Raw genomic sequence first — 20,299 nt, 5'->3', positions numbered from 1 at the left:
ACGTAGTGTAGTTGAAATTGTACTTCCCATCTAGGGTCTTTCAGCGCACTTATCCCTGGTTGTGGGTATGCACTTTGTTGTACGTCGCTCCGGATAAGAGCGTCTGCCAAATGCCATTAATGTAATGTAAAACGTAAATAAGCAGTGATTAGATCCGGAAAATAATGGGTGTAAAAGAACTGCAAAAATTAGTCAATACAATTGTCCTGAGCAGACCGTACCGTGCAGGCAAAGTGCAATGTAATATTTTCTTCAATAATTGATAATAACCTCAGGTCAATAAGGACAGAAGATGCAAGATATTATTCTAAATATTACTTTCATGCTACACAAGTGGCTCCAGATCGGTCCCTGCATCCTAGAGTCCAACTTTACCCGCAGAACACTTCTGTGGCCAAACCTCGAGCCCACACCGTGACCATCTCAGCGAAAGCGCTAGCGATGCGGTATGAATTCAAAATGAATCATCATCCAATATTCTTCAGTGACAATGTTAAGGATTAGCCTACTTCTTGTCATAAAATATTTAACGCCGCAAAGCTAGCAACCTTATACGTGAAAAATGCAAAACAACCTGTTTCACGCATCACCAGTGTGTTGTTGAAAAAGTAAAACAAACTTCCAAAGTCATCTAAGGTCCAGACAACACACCTAGCTAACTTTGGAATTCAGGCATTCGATATACAGCAATCGTGTTACACTTTTATACACTCAGCTAAGCTAACTAGCAACACACCCTGGTCTTACCGCATGGCTTTGCATCTTTGTTAAGAACAACTTCACCTTGCTCCTCTGCGCAGCTGTTTTCAGTTCCGCCACTGACGTTATCGTCTTGGCTGCTGTGGTTTTCCCCATCCTTTGGAACTGGGACCACAACAAACCTGTCGCTCACAGTAACGACACTCATCGCGCTTGCTCCGGGCCTAGACCTCTTCTTCGGAATCGGGCCACGGCGTCCGCAAGCCAGCAGCTATTCAAACTCGCCGGGCTGTTGATAGGCGCAGCAAGACGAAGCGACTATGGCAACGGCTTCCGCCTGCCAGAACGTACCTGCTGTATTGTTGTTCTACGATTGGTGGATTAACTTCTTCAGACGGTCAGTGGGTTCTGACCAATCAGAGGTGATATGAGACCAGCGCAGGTTTGAAGGCCCTTTTATTTTTGAACAGAAAGTAGCTATCTTGCGTTCTTTACCTTTTTTAGGAACTTAAAGAATCTCGCCTGGCGCTGAAATCTGCAAGTCTCTGATCCACATTGACAATGAGCCCCACAAGATGTAAGTATTGTTTACATTTATCGAAAGTACATAACTTGTATATTAAATTCTCTGTGTCTAAAAGTAAACACTATTTTTTTCCACAGATTATTAAATCAATCCCAAAAGTGCACTGCTGGCTTACCCTTTAACATAGGCAATTTCATGAACTGTATAATGCAGAATTTCCTATCACGGTTGTCAATATCCTTCCATTTCTGGCCTTGAGAATCCCAACTTGCCTACATAGCTAATTCTGGAGTCCCTCTAGGTTGCTGCCTAAATTGTACTGCCTCAGAAATCTGGCACCGAGCCCTTCAATAAAGAGGAGCTCTCAGAGCAAACTGTGAGTGCAGATGCCAGCTTGTGTGGCGTAGCCTCCTTTGGAGTGAGAGTGGACAGAGGTCTGGAGGTAGTCGGACCGGGAGTTTCTTATTCAGGAAGTAATGTGTATGAATAGACAATGTGTACAATGCAGTGCCATGTAAACTGCATTTTATGAGCGAATCTGTTGCACTAATAACATATGCATAAATTATAGAATAGTAATAATAATAATAATAACAATCCACCGTCAGTGACTTCGCAGTGATTTGGTTTTATGACTATGGTCAGGCTGAGACGTGCCTATCAAAGCCTCACTAATGAGGAAAGAATGCGCGTTCTTCATCAGTGCGATGTGGAGTAAATGAGCGGGAGTGCATCACCGAGAGATCGTTTCTCTGAGCCGCGCGGCCGTTACCGTGTCTGTCCAGTTTATTTATTCCCTGCCGTTTCCAGCGCGATCACATCTGCGTGTTATAAACACAGGTAATGGGCCCGCCCCCCGGGAGGCTGCGTGCTGCAGGGAGCGTGGAGGAGGTGAATCACGGGCCTGTGGTAATGGTTCGTTTCTGCATCGTCTGGTGATCGGAGGCCCAATGACATCGCTCCCCTGCCGAGAGGCTGTCTGTCAAACCAGCTTCCTGCCCTGCTGGAAGAAGAAAAAAAACAGCTCAAGCTATGTTTTGTAACAGCTGGTAGCTGGTCCTAACTGGATTTTACACCACGGAGGTCAACACAAAAAAAATGAGGAGACAGTTATGCATGAGTGTGGGGTTCCACTGAAAACCATGAATCACCTCTTTTCCTCCCACATTCAGTCCGGCAAGGAAAGGAACCCAGAGGATCACCATGGACACATATCCAAGGCGATTCAGGTGCTGTTTCTCAGCAAGGAACTGTGGAGGAAACACAATCTGGTCTCTGTTTTTATTTTGCTTTTTTGTTTCTTTACGCTCTTATATCTATCGTGTAAACGACCGAGAGCTTCCCTGCTATTCTATTGTGCTAAAAATTCAACTTCAAAGTCAGCTCTTCAGACTCTGGTTAAGCGTGGACAGTTACCGCTGTTTTTGTTTGTTTGTTTGTTTGGTTTGTGGGAGTCTGCCAGCAGCATTGCTACCCCTGTCAAAACGGAAACAAGTGACTAAGTTCAAATATATCCACTGTTCGATAGCAAAATTCACCTCCAAATACAACAACAAAGGCTGTTTGTTTTCCATACCAAGCAGTGTTCATCCACAATGCAATGCTTAGACGCTTACAGTTTATTTCAATGCAGATTTCTATGAAAAGCTACACTGATAGCCTCCTGTCAGTCTTTCTGTGAAACTACATCAGCAGATTACCTTCCCTTTTACATGGAAATAATGTGAAGCAGGATATGTAAAGTTATGGAGAAAATTGACATTTACATATCAAAAATATTTCTCATGCATTTTATTCTCCAAATGTATTTTATTTGCCTTTCACAGTAAAATTATCTCTGTCAGGTAGACCTGTACACCAGCTTGTTAATGCAAATATTTCAGCCAATCATGTGGCAGCAACTAAATGCATACAAGCATGCAGACGTAGCCACAAGGTTCAGCTGTTTTTCAGGCCAAATGACAGAATGGGGAAGAAATGTGATCTAAGTGACTTTGACCATGAAATTATTATTCCATGACTATTCCATTACTCAGAAACTGCTGGTCTCCTGGGATTTTTACGCATACTGAGAGGGGGGGTTCTGCAGGCAGAAATGCCTTGTTAATGATGCATCATAACTCTAAGGATATAGGCTACAGCAGCAGAATAAACAAAATGCGTCTACTAAATACCTAATAAAGTGCTCACCGGGTGAATATCTCCTGGATGGTGGAAGCACAGTTTTTTTCTCTTTCTGCCACTAGATGGCAGTCACAACATGTTTTCATTACTGGAAAGTGAATGATTACTGGTAGGCTGTAGGCATGTATGAAGATTTTGTGTGTTGAGATACAGACAGGAATCATGAAATCACGGTCCTCGAGGGCCACAAACTACTGGTTTTCCACCCTCCCTTTACCTGGGAGTCAGGTGTGTATCTGATGGCCTTAATTGTTTTGTGAATTACCCGGGCAAAAAAAAGAAGCCGGACTGGATTTGGTTTTGAGGGTCAGATTTGATGATCCCTGGTTACAGATTATCCATACACTGGTGCTCTGTGGTATCAAACAAATTCCAACCAATTAATGCTGCCCTTATTGATTCCAATTACTCATTCAGCCATATATAATGAAGATCTGAGGCTGGAATGAAAAGACTGTACACACGGTCCTCCATGGCACTGAGAGACCAGCACACACACACACAGCCCTCCATGGTATTGAGAGACCAGCGCACACACACACACACAGGCCTCCATGGCACTGAGAGACCAGCACACACACACAGCCCTCCATGGCACTGAGAGACCAGCACACACACAGGCCTCCATGGCACTGAGAGACCAGCACACACACACACACAGCCCTCCATGGCACTGAGAGACCAGCACACACACAGCCCTCCATGGCACTGAGAGACCAGCACACACACACACAGCCCTCCATGGCACTGAGAGACCAGCACACACACAGGCCTCCATGGCACTGAGAGACCAGCACACACACACAGCCCTCCATGGCACTGAGAGACCAGCACACACACACAGCCCTCCATGGCACTGAGTTTGAGAGGACAGCGCACACACACACACACAGCCCTCCATGGTATTGAGAGACCAGCACACACACACACACACACACAGCCCTCCATGGTATTGAGAGACCAGCGCACACACACACACACACACAGCCCTCCATGGTATTGGGAGACCAGCGCACACACACACACACAGGCCTCCATGGCACTGAGAGACCAGCACACACACACACACACACACACACAGCCCTCCATGGTATTGAGGGACCAGCGCACACACACACACACAGGCCTCCATGGCACTGAGAGACCAGCACACACACACACACACAGGCCTCCATGGCACTGAGAGACCAGCACACACACACACACACACACACACAGCCCTCCATGGTATTGAGGGACCAGCGCACACACACACACACAGCCCTCCATGGCACTGAGTTTGAGAGGACAGCGCACACACACACACACACAGTCCTCCATGGTATTGAGAGACCAGCGCACACACACACACACAGGCCTCCATGGCACTGAGAGACCAGCACACACACAGCCCTCCATGACACTGAGAGACCAGCACACACACAGCCCTCCATGACACTGAGAGACCAGCACACACACACACAGCCCTCCATGGCACTGAGAGACCAGCACACACACAGCCCTCCATGGCACTGAGTTTGAGAGGACAGCGCACACACACACACACACAGCCCTCCATGGTATTGAGAGACCAGCACACACACACACACACACACACAGCCCTCCATGGTATTGAGAGACCAGCGCACACACACACACACAGGCCTCCATGGCACTGAGAGACCAGCACACACACACACACACAGCCCTCCATGGTATTGAGAGACCAGCACACACACACACACACACACACACACACACACACACACACAGGCCTCCATGGCACTGAGTTTGAGAGGACAGCACACACACACACACACACACACACACACAGCCCTCCATGGCACTGAGTTTGAGAGGACAGCTGTACTGCTGAAGATATAGTACGACAGATATAGACGGTCTGCTCCAAATTTTTAATATTGAAAGCTTTGTCCGTGCTACTGTCTAATTTTAGAGTGATTGTTTGAGCAGAGGTTTTTCCTCTGCTGTGGCAGGTGTATGTAGACACACACAGACACACACAGACACACACAGACACACACAGATTCTACCGCAGTAATGAACATTGCATGTCTTCTTCTTTGTCTCACAAAGGAGGAATGTTTTTTTTTTTCATTTTACTCCCCGATTTGTTCCCGATTATCCCCACCCCCCCCCCCCCCCCAAAACTCAGCTGATCTTGCTGACCCTGCTGAGGTCTGGAGGAGATGGCAGTCACGTGACTCCTCCGGTTCAGGTTCAGGTTACTGTGTTTGATTTTGAGTCGTCCGTCTTGACGGACATTTTCGAAGCAACACAGACGTAGACAGACATAATAAAATAAAGTACTCAAACTGCTCAAAGTTCCAATCATCGCCAAACCACTTAACCTAAAAAACTAAATAAATAAAATACAATGTGACGTCTCTTCTCGCTATTTTGCACAGACAAACCACCAATCACACACCGGTGGTGTGGCTGGAGGAGAACGAGGTCGGCGTGTTCTCCCTCTGGCGCCACCCGGTGGCCTGGACTGGAGGAACATTGCCAGGTCAGGTCATGTGGGGGCAGGGATTTGGGGGTGCATGAAAAGATCCCACACTGGGCCCCACCACCCCTGGGGCCACTCTGTACCCAGCACCATTAAAGCACAACTCTGAGGGCCACTGTCAGGCAGGGCCTCTGGAATCATCCTATCCCCCTACCCCCTACCCCTCCACCTGCCAAGCCCCCCAGACAGCCTGCAGCCTACTGGCTGGGGCCTGGAAGGTTGTTGGTTCAAGCCCCGGTGTAGCCACGATTTAGATCCGCACAGCCGTTGGGCCCTTGGGCAAGACCTGTAACCCCACATTGCTCCAGGGGGCATTGTTGATTAGTCTAATCAAGTGCAAGTCGCTTTGGATAAAAGCGTCAGCTAACACTGCAATGCCCACAGAGGACTCAGGAGCAGCCGACGCCTGCGCTCCAGTAAGGACACCCACCTTCACAGCACACATCAAAGCCATGGCCATGACCCTACAGAGGGCATCCAACCAATAAGCCATCTGCTCCTCCAGCTCCCACACACCCAGCTGCCAGGTGGGCATGGCAAGGTCAGTCCAGAAGTGGGACTAACCCCGCCAGGACATCAAGGGCTTAGGGTCTTCAGATACACCCCTGCGGATTATTGTGGAAATGTTGTGATGTTCTGACCACTGAAATGTACACGGTAACGGACAGAATGTTCTGCAGAAATTTACATGAGCGGTTAGTGGCAAAACGGTCTCGTTCCTGGCTGAAAATATGTTGCAACTTTATTGTATCCTTCGCCACAGATAGTAAATCTACTGCCCCGCCTGGTGGCGCTCAGTGGGATTTTCTCTTTTCTTGTCGGAGCTCCGGCGGAGCCCCAGAAATAGCTCGGCAAATTCATCAGCGCGGGTGTGATGTGCTAAATTAATAATACATTCCTGAAAATACTTGCCGTGGTGACGGTAAGTGTGTGATAACTATCAGTGGGAGGACACGGTGACAGACACAAGCGCAGCTATTAACAGCAACATTAACAGCAGATTTCCCGGAGTGACCGTCCAGTCAACACTGGCATTTATTGGCACCTCTCAGTAACACCGGGAATTCCGCTTTGGGTACACGGCCAGCTCTAAAGCCACCAGTAAAGTGAGACTATGTCTCCAAAATAAAACACAGCCACGCCAGTTCTGCTCAGTTAAAACGGTTACTTTTTTTCAAATAAGTGACATAAATCGGTTCGTTAATTTGAGAGCTGACCACAGATCACATATTATGCTTTATATATTTGGCGAGTCAAACCAACGCACTTTGCGTTTGTTTGAAAGCACGACCGAGACAACGTGCTTAGGAGAGTGCACAATATAAGTAGGACAATAGAAAAGGAAGAGAAAATTTCATGCTAATAATTTTTTTCCACAATTTATTCGTCGCTGATTCAGCGTTCTACGCAAACCACGGCCAAGTAGAATTCAACTGTAAGCCGTCGAGAAGGAAGGGGTTAAACAGGTGCCGCCGTTGTTACCGGAGAGTTGAGATCATCTATGTGCAGCCGACGGAGTATTGAGGGACATTAATCGACTCCAGTACACTTTCGGTCTCATATCGAGAAGGGAATACAGATCACAAAACAGCGGCGAAGAGGCGATGCGATGGGGAGAATGCGAACACAATAGCTAAACCACACGATCATGAACGACAAACCATGGAATAACCGAGCGCATGTCAGCGTAAACAGACGAGAATCGGGAGTTGCTTCTCTTCCATGAGATGACGTAAAAACGGGACAAATGCGAGTCGGCTGGTACCCAGGAAAGTGAGAACTATCGCGACCCCGCTTCGCGTCGATAAGTGGTGGTCGGCTCAGCTCAGTCTCGGACAGAATACTTAAATGGTAGAAGTTTTGAAGTGGATTACAGCATTCAACCCAGAGCGCGATAACACGCGGAGGTGTCACGCGTCGTAACGGACACCTTGGCCACAAAAAGTCTTCAAACTCTTTGGGGAGCCAGTCAGGATGCCGGTCAGACGCGGGCACGTGGCACCGCAGAACACATTCTTGGACACAATCATTCGGAAATTCGAAGGCCAGAGTGAGTCTTTAAATTCCCTTCCTATAATTTCACTGTATTTGAAATGTTTATTATTAGTAGCGTCTATGCTAGGCGGTCGTATGTTTCATTGTAGGCACGTTTCCCAAATATCACCTTGTACGCTACACATTTTCTGTTAAATGGAGCAATCCTCGATTTGACATTTACGCGTACGTATGTCAGCGACTGTATGTGACCAGTTTGAACCCTGTTTATTTTAGGAGTGCGCCAGAAGAAAGCCTATGTTCGGTGTTTGTTAGAACCATGACCTCCCCCGCTCCCGCATGGTGGCAGTGAAATTGTTGGGTGCACTTCATAACTGAGATTGTCAGAATTCGGATGTCAGGAATCGAATATTCTCGACGATTATAAATACAATTATCGCTGAGATATAGATGACCATATACTGCCTTTAGATACAACAAGTAGACCTACAGTACGAATGAAATCAACTGTTCGAATTAAACGATTGTAACTCCTAGGCTATCATCAGTCCAGTTACAATCTGAACGTTTACTCAAAAAACTAAATGATGCAACTACATGTGATGTTACATGTGTTCTCCTTTCATGCAAAATGTTATTTGGCATTTTAAGCATCCTTGTTTAAAGTTTTGTAACACATACCCAATAGACTATATTTGATGTAACCTGTCATGAAAATACTTCATAAAATACCCCAAAATGGTAGGCTTCAGGCTACAGCGCGCACTTGTGTGTGGAGCGCGCAGTGGACATGCGCATGGCAACATAGCCCACTAATAGGTCTTTATAACCTAGTGAACATAAGCTAGTTAACGATTTTATTAAAATTAAATGTCATGACTAGCTACATGCAAGAGATTGCCCGTAGTTAATGAGACCGTGAGAGATCACGTGTCTTTGTAACTTCCCACAGCGCTTAGTGCTGAAAAGTACGCGTAGGAGAGTCATTCCGAACCCTCCAACAAATTATTCTGGACATAATCTGCCTTATAATTAATTCAAGTGATTTATAACGGTATGTACAGGTCTGTTGGATCGTAATGTACTTTCTCTTAATGAGAAGAAGCGCCGTGTCTCTTAAGATAAAATACTGCAAAAAAAGTTTCTAAAGCAGGTGTAGGCCTTTAAACTACTGAACTAAAATTACATAATACAGCAAATAACAAATATTTATTTTATGCTGCATCTTAAAATCAACCTTCATTTCACATGACATTGTAGCTATATGTCGGGGGGCATTTAGGAATTAGATGTTTATATATTTCTAGCCTTCCATTTATCAACCTAGCTACAAAGTTGGCCTATAAGTTCGAAGGCAATTTACTAAAAGTATGACGACATCCTACGTCTCGATAAAGCATTAAATGGTTGTTGGTGGGGCATAGATCAGTGTCTTATGTACACCCTGATCAACTGTCAGTGTGATTTTTATGTTCAATACTTTATGAATCGAATCTTATTATGATAGCGGCGTTTGAGCGTGTCCCATTAATTTCGGTAAATTTATGTGAATGGGTGGGAAATGTCTCGCGCTGAAGCCATTAAATCAGAGCGTTAACAAGCCTCCCCAGTGTGGAGGTGACGTGGTCTTGGCTCGTCTTGAAAGGGAATTATAATAAGAAATCCCGGCTATACATCACAACGTCTTTCCTTAGTTCTGCATCGTTGTTGTTATATATTAATATTAATCAGGGTTCGAGAATGATGCTTCTCAGATCTCCTTCATTGATTGTGATCCTACTTTGATCTACTTTACACAACATCCTCGCAAACCATAATTCCCGAGAAAGGCATTTTATCAGGTGCTTTATCAGGTGCTTTGAAAAAGATTCTGATCTAATTTGTGCACAGACTTTAAAGAGAAGTAGCCTACAATAATGATTAAAGTGAACTGACAGGTTTATTTAATATTTCTTACAGTGTCTGTCCAGGAAAACGGTAAAGGACTTGTGTAAAAGGTAGCTGTTGTGCTGGCGAGGTAGAGAGATAACCTTTGTTCAATAAGCACTGTCAACCTTATTTTATCTTTTAACATAATTGTCCCTCTGAAGAGTAGCTGTTAAATGTTTTTTCAAAATTCCAGAAAATTCTAAAGTCGGTGTTCTGGAACTCCATTGCTTTCAATTACCAGCAGTGATTGTTAGATCTGCATTAGAATGTTTAGCTAAGAACATTCTAATCACGCATTTAATGATTTATGGTGATCTTACACCATAAAGGGTTAGCAGACCTGCTGATTAACATAGAGACATACAGTGCTTCCTTTGAACCAAAATTATATATATTTTCTAGTTAAAACAAACAATCTTGTGGTTTTGAATGCCATTTGCAAACATAACCTATCTGGTTGTAAAACAAGTAATTTAGCATAATCAGTAGAAATGTGCTTGAGTACAGTATTGCTCACTGGTAAATGTCAGCTCATTGGAGATTCTGGATCAGTGGCCGCAGTGACAGGTTAAAGACAGTCATCACTTTAAATGGATGATCTTTGTCCCACCCCGACTTATTTCTCATTGGCTGCCTTTGATTTGGAGTCTGGCCAAACCCATCACCGGTCCCCCGTGGTTACAGAAGAAGAGATTAAATTCAGACCGATATTGAGCGGTGAATCGGCAGAATGTCACAGGCAGGGGTTTTTTCTGGAAACAGGGAAGAGTGTTCTGGTCTCTGTGGCTGCCTACTTCATTTAGTTAATTCTGTGGCACTCCTGAGTCATTGGATCCCAATGTGTGTGAGGTCACAAACGTGTCATTAGAATGTTCTTAACCGCTGATGTCACAATCGCTACTGGTGACTGAAAGCAATGTAGTTCTAGAACGCCGACTTAGAATCCTGAAAAAAAAAAAAAAACATTCCACCGACGTACTCTTCAAAGGGTTAACCAGGTCTCCTGTTTTATCACCCCCGCCACAGGAACACACAAACCACTGATCACACAAACACGAGGGCGAGGAGGATATTGAGTGTAGCCTCATGCACACAAACACGCGATTGCCTGGGCAACTTGGGCAGCAGGTTCTGGGGAAGGATCCCTGGAGACTTTAGCCGGGAGACGGACTGACTCCATCCTCTCTGTCCATATCAGATCATTGCGCAAAACAAACAGCCACCGTGACACAGAATACACCCATCTTTACCAGCCCTAAAACAGGCCCCACAGACAGGGCTTTGGCACTGTCATACTATGATCGTGGGCCCTTAAAGGTACAATAGGTCATTTCAGACTTCTAACGGTCAAGAGAGGAATTGCAGCAACAAACACCCTCAAACCACAACACTGTTTATCCCTCCCCCTTCTCTGTGAACGTGCTGACGTTGAAACGCCATTGGCTGTGGCAATTAGAACCAATTTTCAACCAATGAGCTTGAATTATTGTACAGCTATACAATGTTTTGGCTGAATTTAAGGACTATGAACACAGGCGGAGGGTGAGTCAATGTGTCAGTGAGCCTTTTTCAATGATAGGGAGGGATTCACAATGGTCTTGTAACAATGTTTTAACACAAAAATCTTACCGCTTGTACCTTGTAGTACCTTTTGTTCCAGAATGAGTTGTTAGTTGTTTCATCCACACTTAGGCCAGATACAGTGATAGGACCCATGACAACTATCCCACCTTGTGTGTGGGTCTGGCTGTGCAGAACATTAGCTACATTAGCGTTGCGCATTAGCCTTCCCATGGGCCAGGTCTGACGGTGCGTTTGGTGGGGATTTGACCTGAGGTAACGTATGCATGAGGGCCTGGTGAATCAGACGCAGTGGGCGTCTTGCTCAGCCAACCAATCAGAGCCCACTCTTCCTCTGTCGTTAAACAAAGGACAAGTGGGGAAACCGCTAATGCTGTTCTACGCGGTGGGTGAATTCAGATCATTTTTGTGCAAGGATGGTCGCCACACATACACTGTGTAAAAGCCGGTTTAAATAGGCGGGCCCCCTTTCCGATATCCCTATCCCTCTTGTCTAACCCCCCAAAAAATAAAAAAAATAAAAAAATAAAATTGCACTTATGATGTGTGTTGAACAGCATGTTCAGTATGTTTAGAACAGCACTTCATGTGCATTTTACGAGTTATGGATGCTTTAACTTGTGGAAGAACCTATGCACTTGTAAGTCGCTTTTGATTAAAAGCGTCTGCCAAATGACAAAAATGTAAATAAATAAAAAAATGTGTTTATTGAATTGACTGCTAACAGCAACACCTCAGCTGACCTGCATGCACCCCCCCCCCCCCCCCCACTTACCCTGAGCAGGAACAAGTGGGTTAGATAACGGATGGATGAAGGGGCAGTAAATTACGGGTTAAGTACCTGATGAAACAGGTGGAGTGGAAGTAGGAAGTTGGAGAAGTGGCGGGCTTCATTAGGGTTTTGTGAGACTGAATCTCAATGCGTGAACCTTTCTCTCACAGCATTGATTGTGAAGTTGCTTTCTACAGGAAGTGTAGAGAAGTGCACCTTACACAAAAGACATAACACTTATGGATATAATGCATCACAAACACAGAAGTGTTATTTAAAATGTGTAAGGTTGTAAGCTGCGGGAAAAACAGAACTGTTCCAGTTTTTTTGCAGGAAAATGTTTTCGGCATGTCTGTGACCCGACAAAAATGCGCAAAAATAATCCTTTACAATGCAATGGCGTAAAAATCGCAGGAATATTTTTAGCTGGACTGGTTCTGGATTAGGGCGGCACGGATGGTGCAGTGGGTAGCACTGCCGCCTCACAGCAAGGAGGTCCTGGGTTCGAATCCCCGTCGGCCGGGGCCTCTCTGTGCGGAGTTTGCATGTTCTCCCCGTGTCTGCGTGGGTTTCCTCCGGGTACTCCGGTTTCCTCCCACAGTCCAAAGACATGCAGGTTAGGCTGATTGGGGAGTCTAAATTGCCCACAGGTATGAGTGTGTGAGTGAATGGTGTGTGTGCCCTGTGATGGACTGGCGACCTGTCCAGGGTGTATTCCTGCCTTTCACCCAATGTATGCTGGGATAGGCTCCAGCCCCCCTGCGACCCTGTTCAGGATAAGCGGGTTCAGACAATGGATGGATGGATGGATGGTTCTGGATTGACATTAGTTGGCCAGATGCACACGTTCGTGTTTAAAAAGGCTACGGTGAATGACATAATAACATTTTCAAGCAGAAAAATTCACCTCGCTGAATGGTTTTAAGACACTGCGTCCATTAATATAGAAGGCTAGGACTATGTGCATGGCTGCTTCTAACGTGGTTGGAATTAGCCGATTCTGTCAGCTTCTCGTTCAGGAAAAATAGTTGACAAGGGTCATGCAGTGCACTCTGAAAAGAAAGGGTTCCAGAAGGTTCCTCTGTATCCCCCTAGAGCAGGGGCGCAGTCCGCAAGCTGGTTTTTGTTCCAACCAATTACCTTAATTTATTTTTCTGACAGCTCTAGAAATTATATTAGTTCACTCCTGTACTTGAGCACAGTAAAATCTTTAGGACACAGTCTGCAGCTGTAGCTGGTGCATATACAAATGTCTGATAAAGTCACTATGTAGCTAATTACATATTAAATATTAAATATTAAATAATTAATCTTAAGCGGATCGGCCCTTGCTGTGCACCCCTGCCATAGAGGAACCCTGCCTAGCTTCCATACTTTTTTCATAAATTACTAAAAAGGTTCCCCAAAGAACCCTTTTTTCTAATGTAAAGAGTATGCCAGCAACAAAGCTTTAATGGAACGTTTATGCCACTGGCCTGTCTGTATATGCACTGAACTGTGAAGGTTCCAGAGCCCATGTACACGCGGAGAAGAAAAGGTTCCAAAAGGAACCCTGTGATTCCATAGAAGAACCCTATAGTAAATATAGTCTATAGTAAAGGCATCTTTGTCAAACAAAACAGTTCTGTTTTTGGGAGCTTTCATACTTCACACCTGTGATAGATGCCAATAAAGTACTAAAAAAGGTTCCTCTAAGGCAGGGATGGGCAACTCCAGTCCTGGAGGGCCGGTGTGTATGCAGGATTATAGCTGGGATGGACAACTCCAGTCCTGGAGGGCCGGTGTGTATGCAGGATTATAGCTGGGATGGACAACTCCAGTCCTGGAGGGCCGGTGTGTATGCAGGATTATAGCAGGAATGGGCAGCTCCAGTCCTGGAGGGCCGGTGTGTATGCAGGATTATAGCAGGAATGGGCAGCTCCAGTCCTGGAGGGCTGGTGTGTATGCAGGATTATAGCAGGAATGGGCAGCTCCAGTCCTGGAGGGCCGGTGTGTATGCAGGATTATAGCAGGAATGGGCAGCTCCAGTCCTGGAGGGCTGGTGTGTATGCAGGATTATAGCAGGAATGGGCAGCTCCAGTCCTGGAGGGCTGGTGTGTATGCAGGATTTTGCTGGCACCAGTTACCTGGCTCAATCAGTTAATTAGCCATAGGCACCATGACGGATGTAACCGTAAATTAGACGTAAAGTAAAATAAAATGCTACAAGACAAGAACATTAATCAGCTGCTTATGCCACAGAATGTGGCTATGAATGACAGATGATGTGAATAATTGGCCTAATTAAATCATTAAGAGCAGGCCATCCCTGCTGTATGGAGACGAGCCAAAGAACCCTTTGGCGTAGTTGTCCAGAAGGTAGCAGGAGACTGCTAACCGCAGCCCTGGGAACGGGAGAAGCACTGCAACGGTTACCGACGAGGCTAAATTCACGCTTTAATGCAAGTATTAAATACCGTCCGCGCAGCCTCTAGCAATACGCTTTGAAAGCCTCTCGAGAGGAGCCGGTGCGCATGCCCAGATCACCGGCCCATATCTCCCCCGTCGCCCAGAGACGCAAGAGCAGGAAGCGCATCACAGTGTGTCTGGATGTGCAGTCGTCAGGGACGACGGATCCCAGTACGTGTAGCTGTCTCACTTTGTTGTGATTCTCGTTCGATTGGCTCTTTGGGCACAGCTTGGTTTGCAGAATTAACGCCAGTTTATCAGTCTCTATTTTATGGGTTTTTTTTTTTTGTTCCCCAATTTGAGAATTGTTCTGAACTCATTGGCATTCACGGCTTCCTTTCTTTGTTTCTACGGAAACCAACAGCACTGGCTTCACCAGAAAACTCTGCACTGCCATGTTTGTCTCTAATTTGTCAAAATATGTTTGTAAAAATGTTGAATATTGAGCTCACAAAGTCATCACCCTCCTTCACTCTCATTTACCACAGTGTGCTTTGTCTTACAAATTATTATTATTATTATTATTGAATCCAGAGCATTTAAAGTGCTTTCTAAAAAATGAACACTGAAAATAAATCTAATGTAAGTACAGGGAATTAATTTGCAGCCAACATTCTTTTCAGTATTTAATCTGAACATGTACTTACAATTGTTGGATGTCTCTTTGGATAAGAGCATCTGCCAAATGCCATTAATGGTAAATGGTTGGCATTTATATAGCGCCTTTATCCAAAGCACTGTACAATTGATGCTTCTCATTCACACACACACACACACACACACACACACACACACACACACACACACGGTTGGCTGCCATGCAAGGCCCCGACCAGCTCGTCAGGAGCATTTGGGGGGTTAGGTGTCTTGCTCAGGGACACTTCGACACAGCCCGGGCGGGGGATCGAACCAGCAACCCTCCGACTGCCAGACAACTGCTCTTACTGCCTGAGCCATGTCGCCCTGCATGAATGTAATGTAATTGGAACTGGGACCCAAACATGGGCTAAAACCATTGTTTTCTTGGCCTGTGTGCGTGTGTGTGTGTGTGTGTGTGTGTGTGTGTGTGCGTGCGCGTATTCAAGGGACAAGTTTAGAGGAAAATGAGATGAAGCATGCGCTATCATTCATAATCATCAAATAAAGTTTTAGACAACGATTTAAATTCCCTCATTGCCTGGAACACCTACGTTAGGACGAAGATGATTAAAACTGCACTGCTTCGTGGAGGGAGTGATGGATCTACTTTCTCTGAAATAAAAAGTTTCATAAATTACCTCCCACTGCCTCAATTTCCTATTCAAACTTCGGGCTGGAGGTTTAAGAAAACTTTCATTAAAAAAAGGCAGCTCAAACGAAATGCCTGCATTTGTAAAAAAAAAAGCACCCAGAGACACAAAGAAACACACAGACAAGAAAACGCATTCCTGCCAACGGCTTCTAAACTTTTCAAAACAGCTCCAATTAACCAGAGACCGCGGGCGCAGCTGGACAAGGTCTTTGAGGCGAAGCAGACGAGGCCGGATTCGCGGGAGCGACGACGGGATCCCTGATAAGCTCTCGGAGTGAGGACGGCGGGAGAAACCGCGTGAGCGCCGGCTGAAAGAGCTCCTCCTGCGCGGACGCGTCGGCCTCACACCCTCCGGCTGAGTCCTTGGTGCAGATTTATGGCCGACGTTTCCAGAAAATTGTATTCCAAAAATGGAATGGAAATCGCGGACGCACCTCCCGCGGTAATGAGGGAAGATAGATTGAGGGTGTCAGCAAATCCGGTGCTTAAAATTGCAATAATTTGCCTCAAGTATGTGAATCCTTTATATATATATATATATATATATATATATATATATATATATATATATATATATATAGACGTGTTATTTGAATAAACAAATTTCAAAATGATTCATCGCGAAACCCTGACCCTGCAGCCTTCCCGCAGAGACTTTCCACTCGGCTTTGCCTCTTGGTGCCTTTGCCTCGCGTAATATGTTTTTGTTGCACCTCTTTCTATAACAGATGACCAGACGGGCTGTCCTTTTTTTTACCCCTCATTAGGTTTCTGAAATTGATGTGCCTCCAAAGGCCTGATTGGTCAGATGAGATATTAAAGCATGGCGCGGGTTTGGGGCCGTTTAGGAACATGACGGCCCTTTTTCCAATCTAACGTTATTACTAGTGGCCCGAATACGCCCATTCCGCTAAGTACCACTATGTGCAGCTCTATAGCGGAATAAATATTTTTTCTGTCCATGAAGGACAGCTCATAGGAGAACTTGCTGTGAAGCCTTATGAAGCCGAACATCGTTTGTATAAGGCTCTGCGTTAAAGCCCTGAATTCAGCCCTGAATTCAGTGGAAATCACCCCAAGTTGTCGCGAGAGTCTTACGATTAATTAAACAACCGAAAACATCTCAGGCAGCAGAGCACAATAACACGACCCAGGGGGGTTAATCAAAACAGCGGAGCGAAGAAACACTTTGAAACTCTCACACTTTGTAGTCATCCATCACCAGATTATTTTTGGAGCGGTTGGGATTTTTAGTTGATTGAATCTCACTTTCCCCTGGGATGGCTTGTTGGGTTTTTTTTGGATTGTTTCCTCTTGAGAGCCCAGTCCTGCAGGCCTGCTTCATGGCTTCACGTGCTGAGACGTTAAAGCAGGGTGGTGCGCTGCGCTCCCAGTCGGGAGCTGCGGGGTCTGCTGGTTTTCACCGTGGAATCGCGACCCGACGCAGACACGCAGTTTAAGTGAGATACGCTGTTCTCCATCTCTCTGATTGATCTGTTGAGTGCCAAACGAAGATTAAAGGAGAGTCTGTTCTCTCCGGGGGCAGGGTCTGCAACCCCGTCATTAAAATGGAGGGAAATTAAATCTGTCATTAGCGTAACACTCTCAGAAGTACAGTGACCGTTGAGGTACCTTTTTAGGCACGTTTTGCACCTTTATTTACATTTACATTTTTGATCATTTAGCAGACGCTTTTAGCAGAAGCAATTTACAAGTGCATAGATTCTTTCACAAGTTAGAAACATCAAATCCATAAGCGTATCACTGAGAGTATTCAGCTGCCACCTGTGCAGTGGGGGGGGCCGGGGGGGGGGGGGGGGGGGGGGCTGTGCCTCACAACAAGAAGGTCCTGGGTTTCAGCCCCGCCTGGGCCTTTCTCTGTGGAGTGTGCATGTTCTCCCCGTGTCTGTGTGGAGTCTGCATGTTCTCCCCGTGTCTGTGTGGAGTTTGCATGTTCTCCCCGTGTCTGTGTGGAGTTTGCATGTTCTCCCCGTGTCTGTGTGGAGTGTGCATGTTCTCCCCGTGTCTGTGTGGAGTGTGCATGTTCTCCCCGTGTCTGTGTGGAGTCTGTGTGTTCTCCCCGTGTCTGTGTGGAGTGTGCATGTTCTCCCCGTGTCTGTGTGGAGTTTGCATGTTCTCCCCGTGTCTGTGTGGAGTGTGCATGTTCTCCCCGTGTCTGTGTGGAGTCTGCATGTTCTCCCCATGTCTGTGTGGAGTGTGCATGTCCTCCCCGTGTCTGTGTGGAGTCTGCATGTTCTCCCCGTGTCTGTGTGGAGTCTGCATGTTCTCCCCGTGTCTGTGTGGGTTTCCTCAGTCCAAAAGCATGCAGGTTAAGGGCTACAGATGCAAATGAGCTCATTAGCTAACTCTGGCACATTTGCATGTTGATTTATTCTTCAAGGGTTCAAATTGTATCTGTGTGGTAACGCTAGGACTCGGAACCGTACTCTCCTCTAGGGTCCTCATCACACTTGTCCCTGGGTGCGATCTGCACTTCGTTGTACGTTGCTCTGGATAAGAGCGCCTGCTAAATGCCCGTAATGTAATGTACATTGCTGTAGAAACTGAAAATGTTGAATAATGTGCACTGTCCCTGGTGAATAAATAAATAAATAAGGGGACGACAGGTGTCAATCATCATCATCATCGTCATCATCACTGATCTGATACTGACCGCTTCTCCCCCCCCCCCACAGACCGTAAGTTCGTCATCGCGAACGCGCGCGTGGAGAACTGCGCCATCATCTTCTGCAATGACGGCTTCTGCGGGATGTGTGGCTACTCGCGGGCGGAGGTGATGCAGAAGCCCTGCGCCTGCAGCTTCCTGTACGGGCCCCGCACCAAGCGCCTCGCCGTGCTGCAGATGGCTCAGGCCCTGCTGGGCTCCGAGGAGCGCAAGGTGGACATCGCCCTCTACAGCAAGGACGGTAGGACTGCGCCTGGCTACTGCGAGAACGCTCGGTCTGTAAACCCCCAGCCTGGCTACTGCGAGAACGCTCGGTCTGTAAACCCCCAGCCTGGCTACTGTGAGAACACTCTGTTTATAAACCCCAGCCTGGCTACTATGAGAACGCTTGGTCTGTAAACCCCCAGCCTGGCTACTGTGAGAACGCTCTGTTTATAAACCCCAGCCTGGCTACTGTGAGAACGCTCGGTCTATAAACCCCCAGCCTGGCTACTGCGTTTATAAACCCCAGCCTGGCTACTGCATTTATAAACCCCAGCCTGGCTACTGTGAGAACGCTCGGTCTATAAACCCCAGCCTGGGTACTACGTTTAGAAACCCCAGCCTGGGTACTACGTTTAGAAACCCCAGCCTGGGTACTGTGTTTATAAACCCCAGCCTGGGTACTGTGAGAACACTCTGTTTATAAACCCCCAGTCTGGCTACTGTGAGAACACTCTGTTTATAAACCCCCAGCCTGGCTACTGAGAGAACGCTCTGTTTATAAACCCCAGCCTGGCTACTGCGTTTATAAACCCCAGCCTGGGTACTGTGAGAACACTCTGTTTATAAACCCCAGCCTGGGTACTGTGAGAACACTCTGTTTATAAACCCCCAGCCTGGGTACTGTGAGAACGCTCTGTTTATAAACCCCCAGCCTGGCTACTGCGTTTATAAACCCCAGCCTGGGTACTGTGAGAACACTCTGTTTATAAACCCCAGCCTGGGTACTGTGAGAACACTCTGTTTATAAACCCCCAGCCTGGGTACTGTGAGAACGCTCTGTTTATAAACCCCCAGCCTGGCTACTGTGAGAACACTCTGTTTATAAACCCCAGCCTGGCTACTGCGTTTATAAACCCCAGCCTGGCTACTGTGAGAACACTCTGTTTATAAACCCCAGCCTGGCTACTGTGAGAACGCTCGGTCTATAAACCCCAGCCTGGGTACTACGTTTAGAAACCCCAGCCTGGGTACTACGTTTAGAAACCCCAGCCTGGCTACTGCGTTTATAAACCCCAGCCTGGGTACTGTGAGAACACTCTGTTTATAAACCCCAGCCTGGGTACTGTGAGAACACTCTGTTTATAAACCCCAGCCTGGCTACTGTGAGAACACTCTGTTTATAAACCCCAGCCTGGGTACTGTGAGAACGCTCTGTTTATAAACCCCAGCCTGGCTACTGCGTTTATAAACCCCAGCCTGGCTACTGTGAGAACGCTCTGTTTATAAACCCCCAGCCTGGCTACTGTGAGAACACTCTGTTTATAAACCCCCAGCCTGGGTACTGTGAGAACGCTCTGTTTATAAACCCCCAGCCTGGCTACTGTGTTTATAAACCCCAGCCTGGCTACTGTGAGAACACTCTGTTTATAAACCCCAGCCTGGGTACTGTGAGAACGCTCTGTTTATAAACC

The 20,299-nt window shown here is 46.4% G+C and overlaps 2 protein-coding genes across 3 annotated transcripts in view; one reads left to right on the top strand and one right to left on the bottom strand.

Moving 5' to 3' along the window:
- LOC133137169 (solute carrier family 12 member 7-like) overlaps window positions 1-1,051 on the bottom strand; it is a 62,454-nt gene extending 61,403 nt beyond the window's left edge. For both annotated transcript variants that reach the window (XM_061255254.1, XM_061255255.1), the window contains exon 1: window positions 748-1,051. In XM_061255254.1, the coding sequence (XP_061111238.1) occupies window positions 748-907 (160 nt within the window). In that variant the 5' untranslated portion in view covers window positions 908-1,051. The remainder of the gene's footprint in view (window positions 1-747) is intronic.
- Window positions 1,052-7,894: 6,843 nt separating this feature from the next.
- Window positions 7,895-20,299, top strand: part of LOC133136753 (potassium voltage-gated channel subfamily H member 6-like) — a 163,503-nt gene continuing 151,098 nt past the window's right edge. Inside the window, exons 1-2 of the mRNA XM_061254469.1 lie at window positions 7,895-7,971; window positions 18,634-18,864. Of these exons, the coding sequence (XP_061110453.1) occupies window positions 7,896-7,971; window positions 18,634-18,864 (307 nt within the window). The 5' untranslated portion in view covers window position 7,895. The remainder of the gene's footprint in view (window positions 7,972-18,633; window positions 18,865-20,299) is intronic.

The sequence above is a fragment of the Conger conger genome, chromosome 9 (genome assembly GCF_963514075.1).
Source record: "Conger conger chromosome 9, fConCon1.1, whole genome shotgun sequence".
NCBI classification, from domain to species: Eukaryota; Metazoa; Chordata; class Actinopteri; order Anguilliformes; family Congridae; genus Conger; species Conger conger.
The sequence above is the reverse complement of the archived record's forward strand: the minus strand, read 5'-3'. Positions and strand labels throughout refer to the sequence as shown.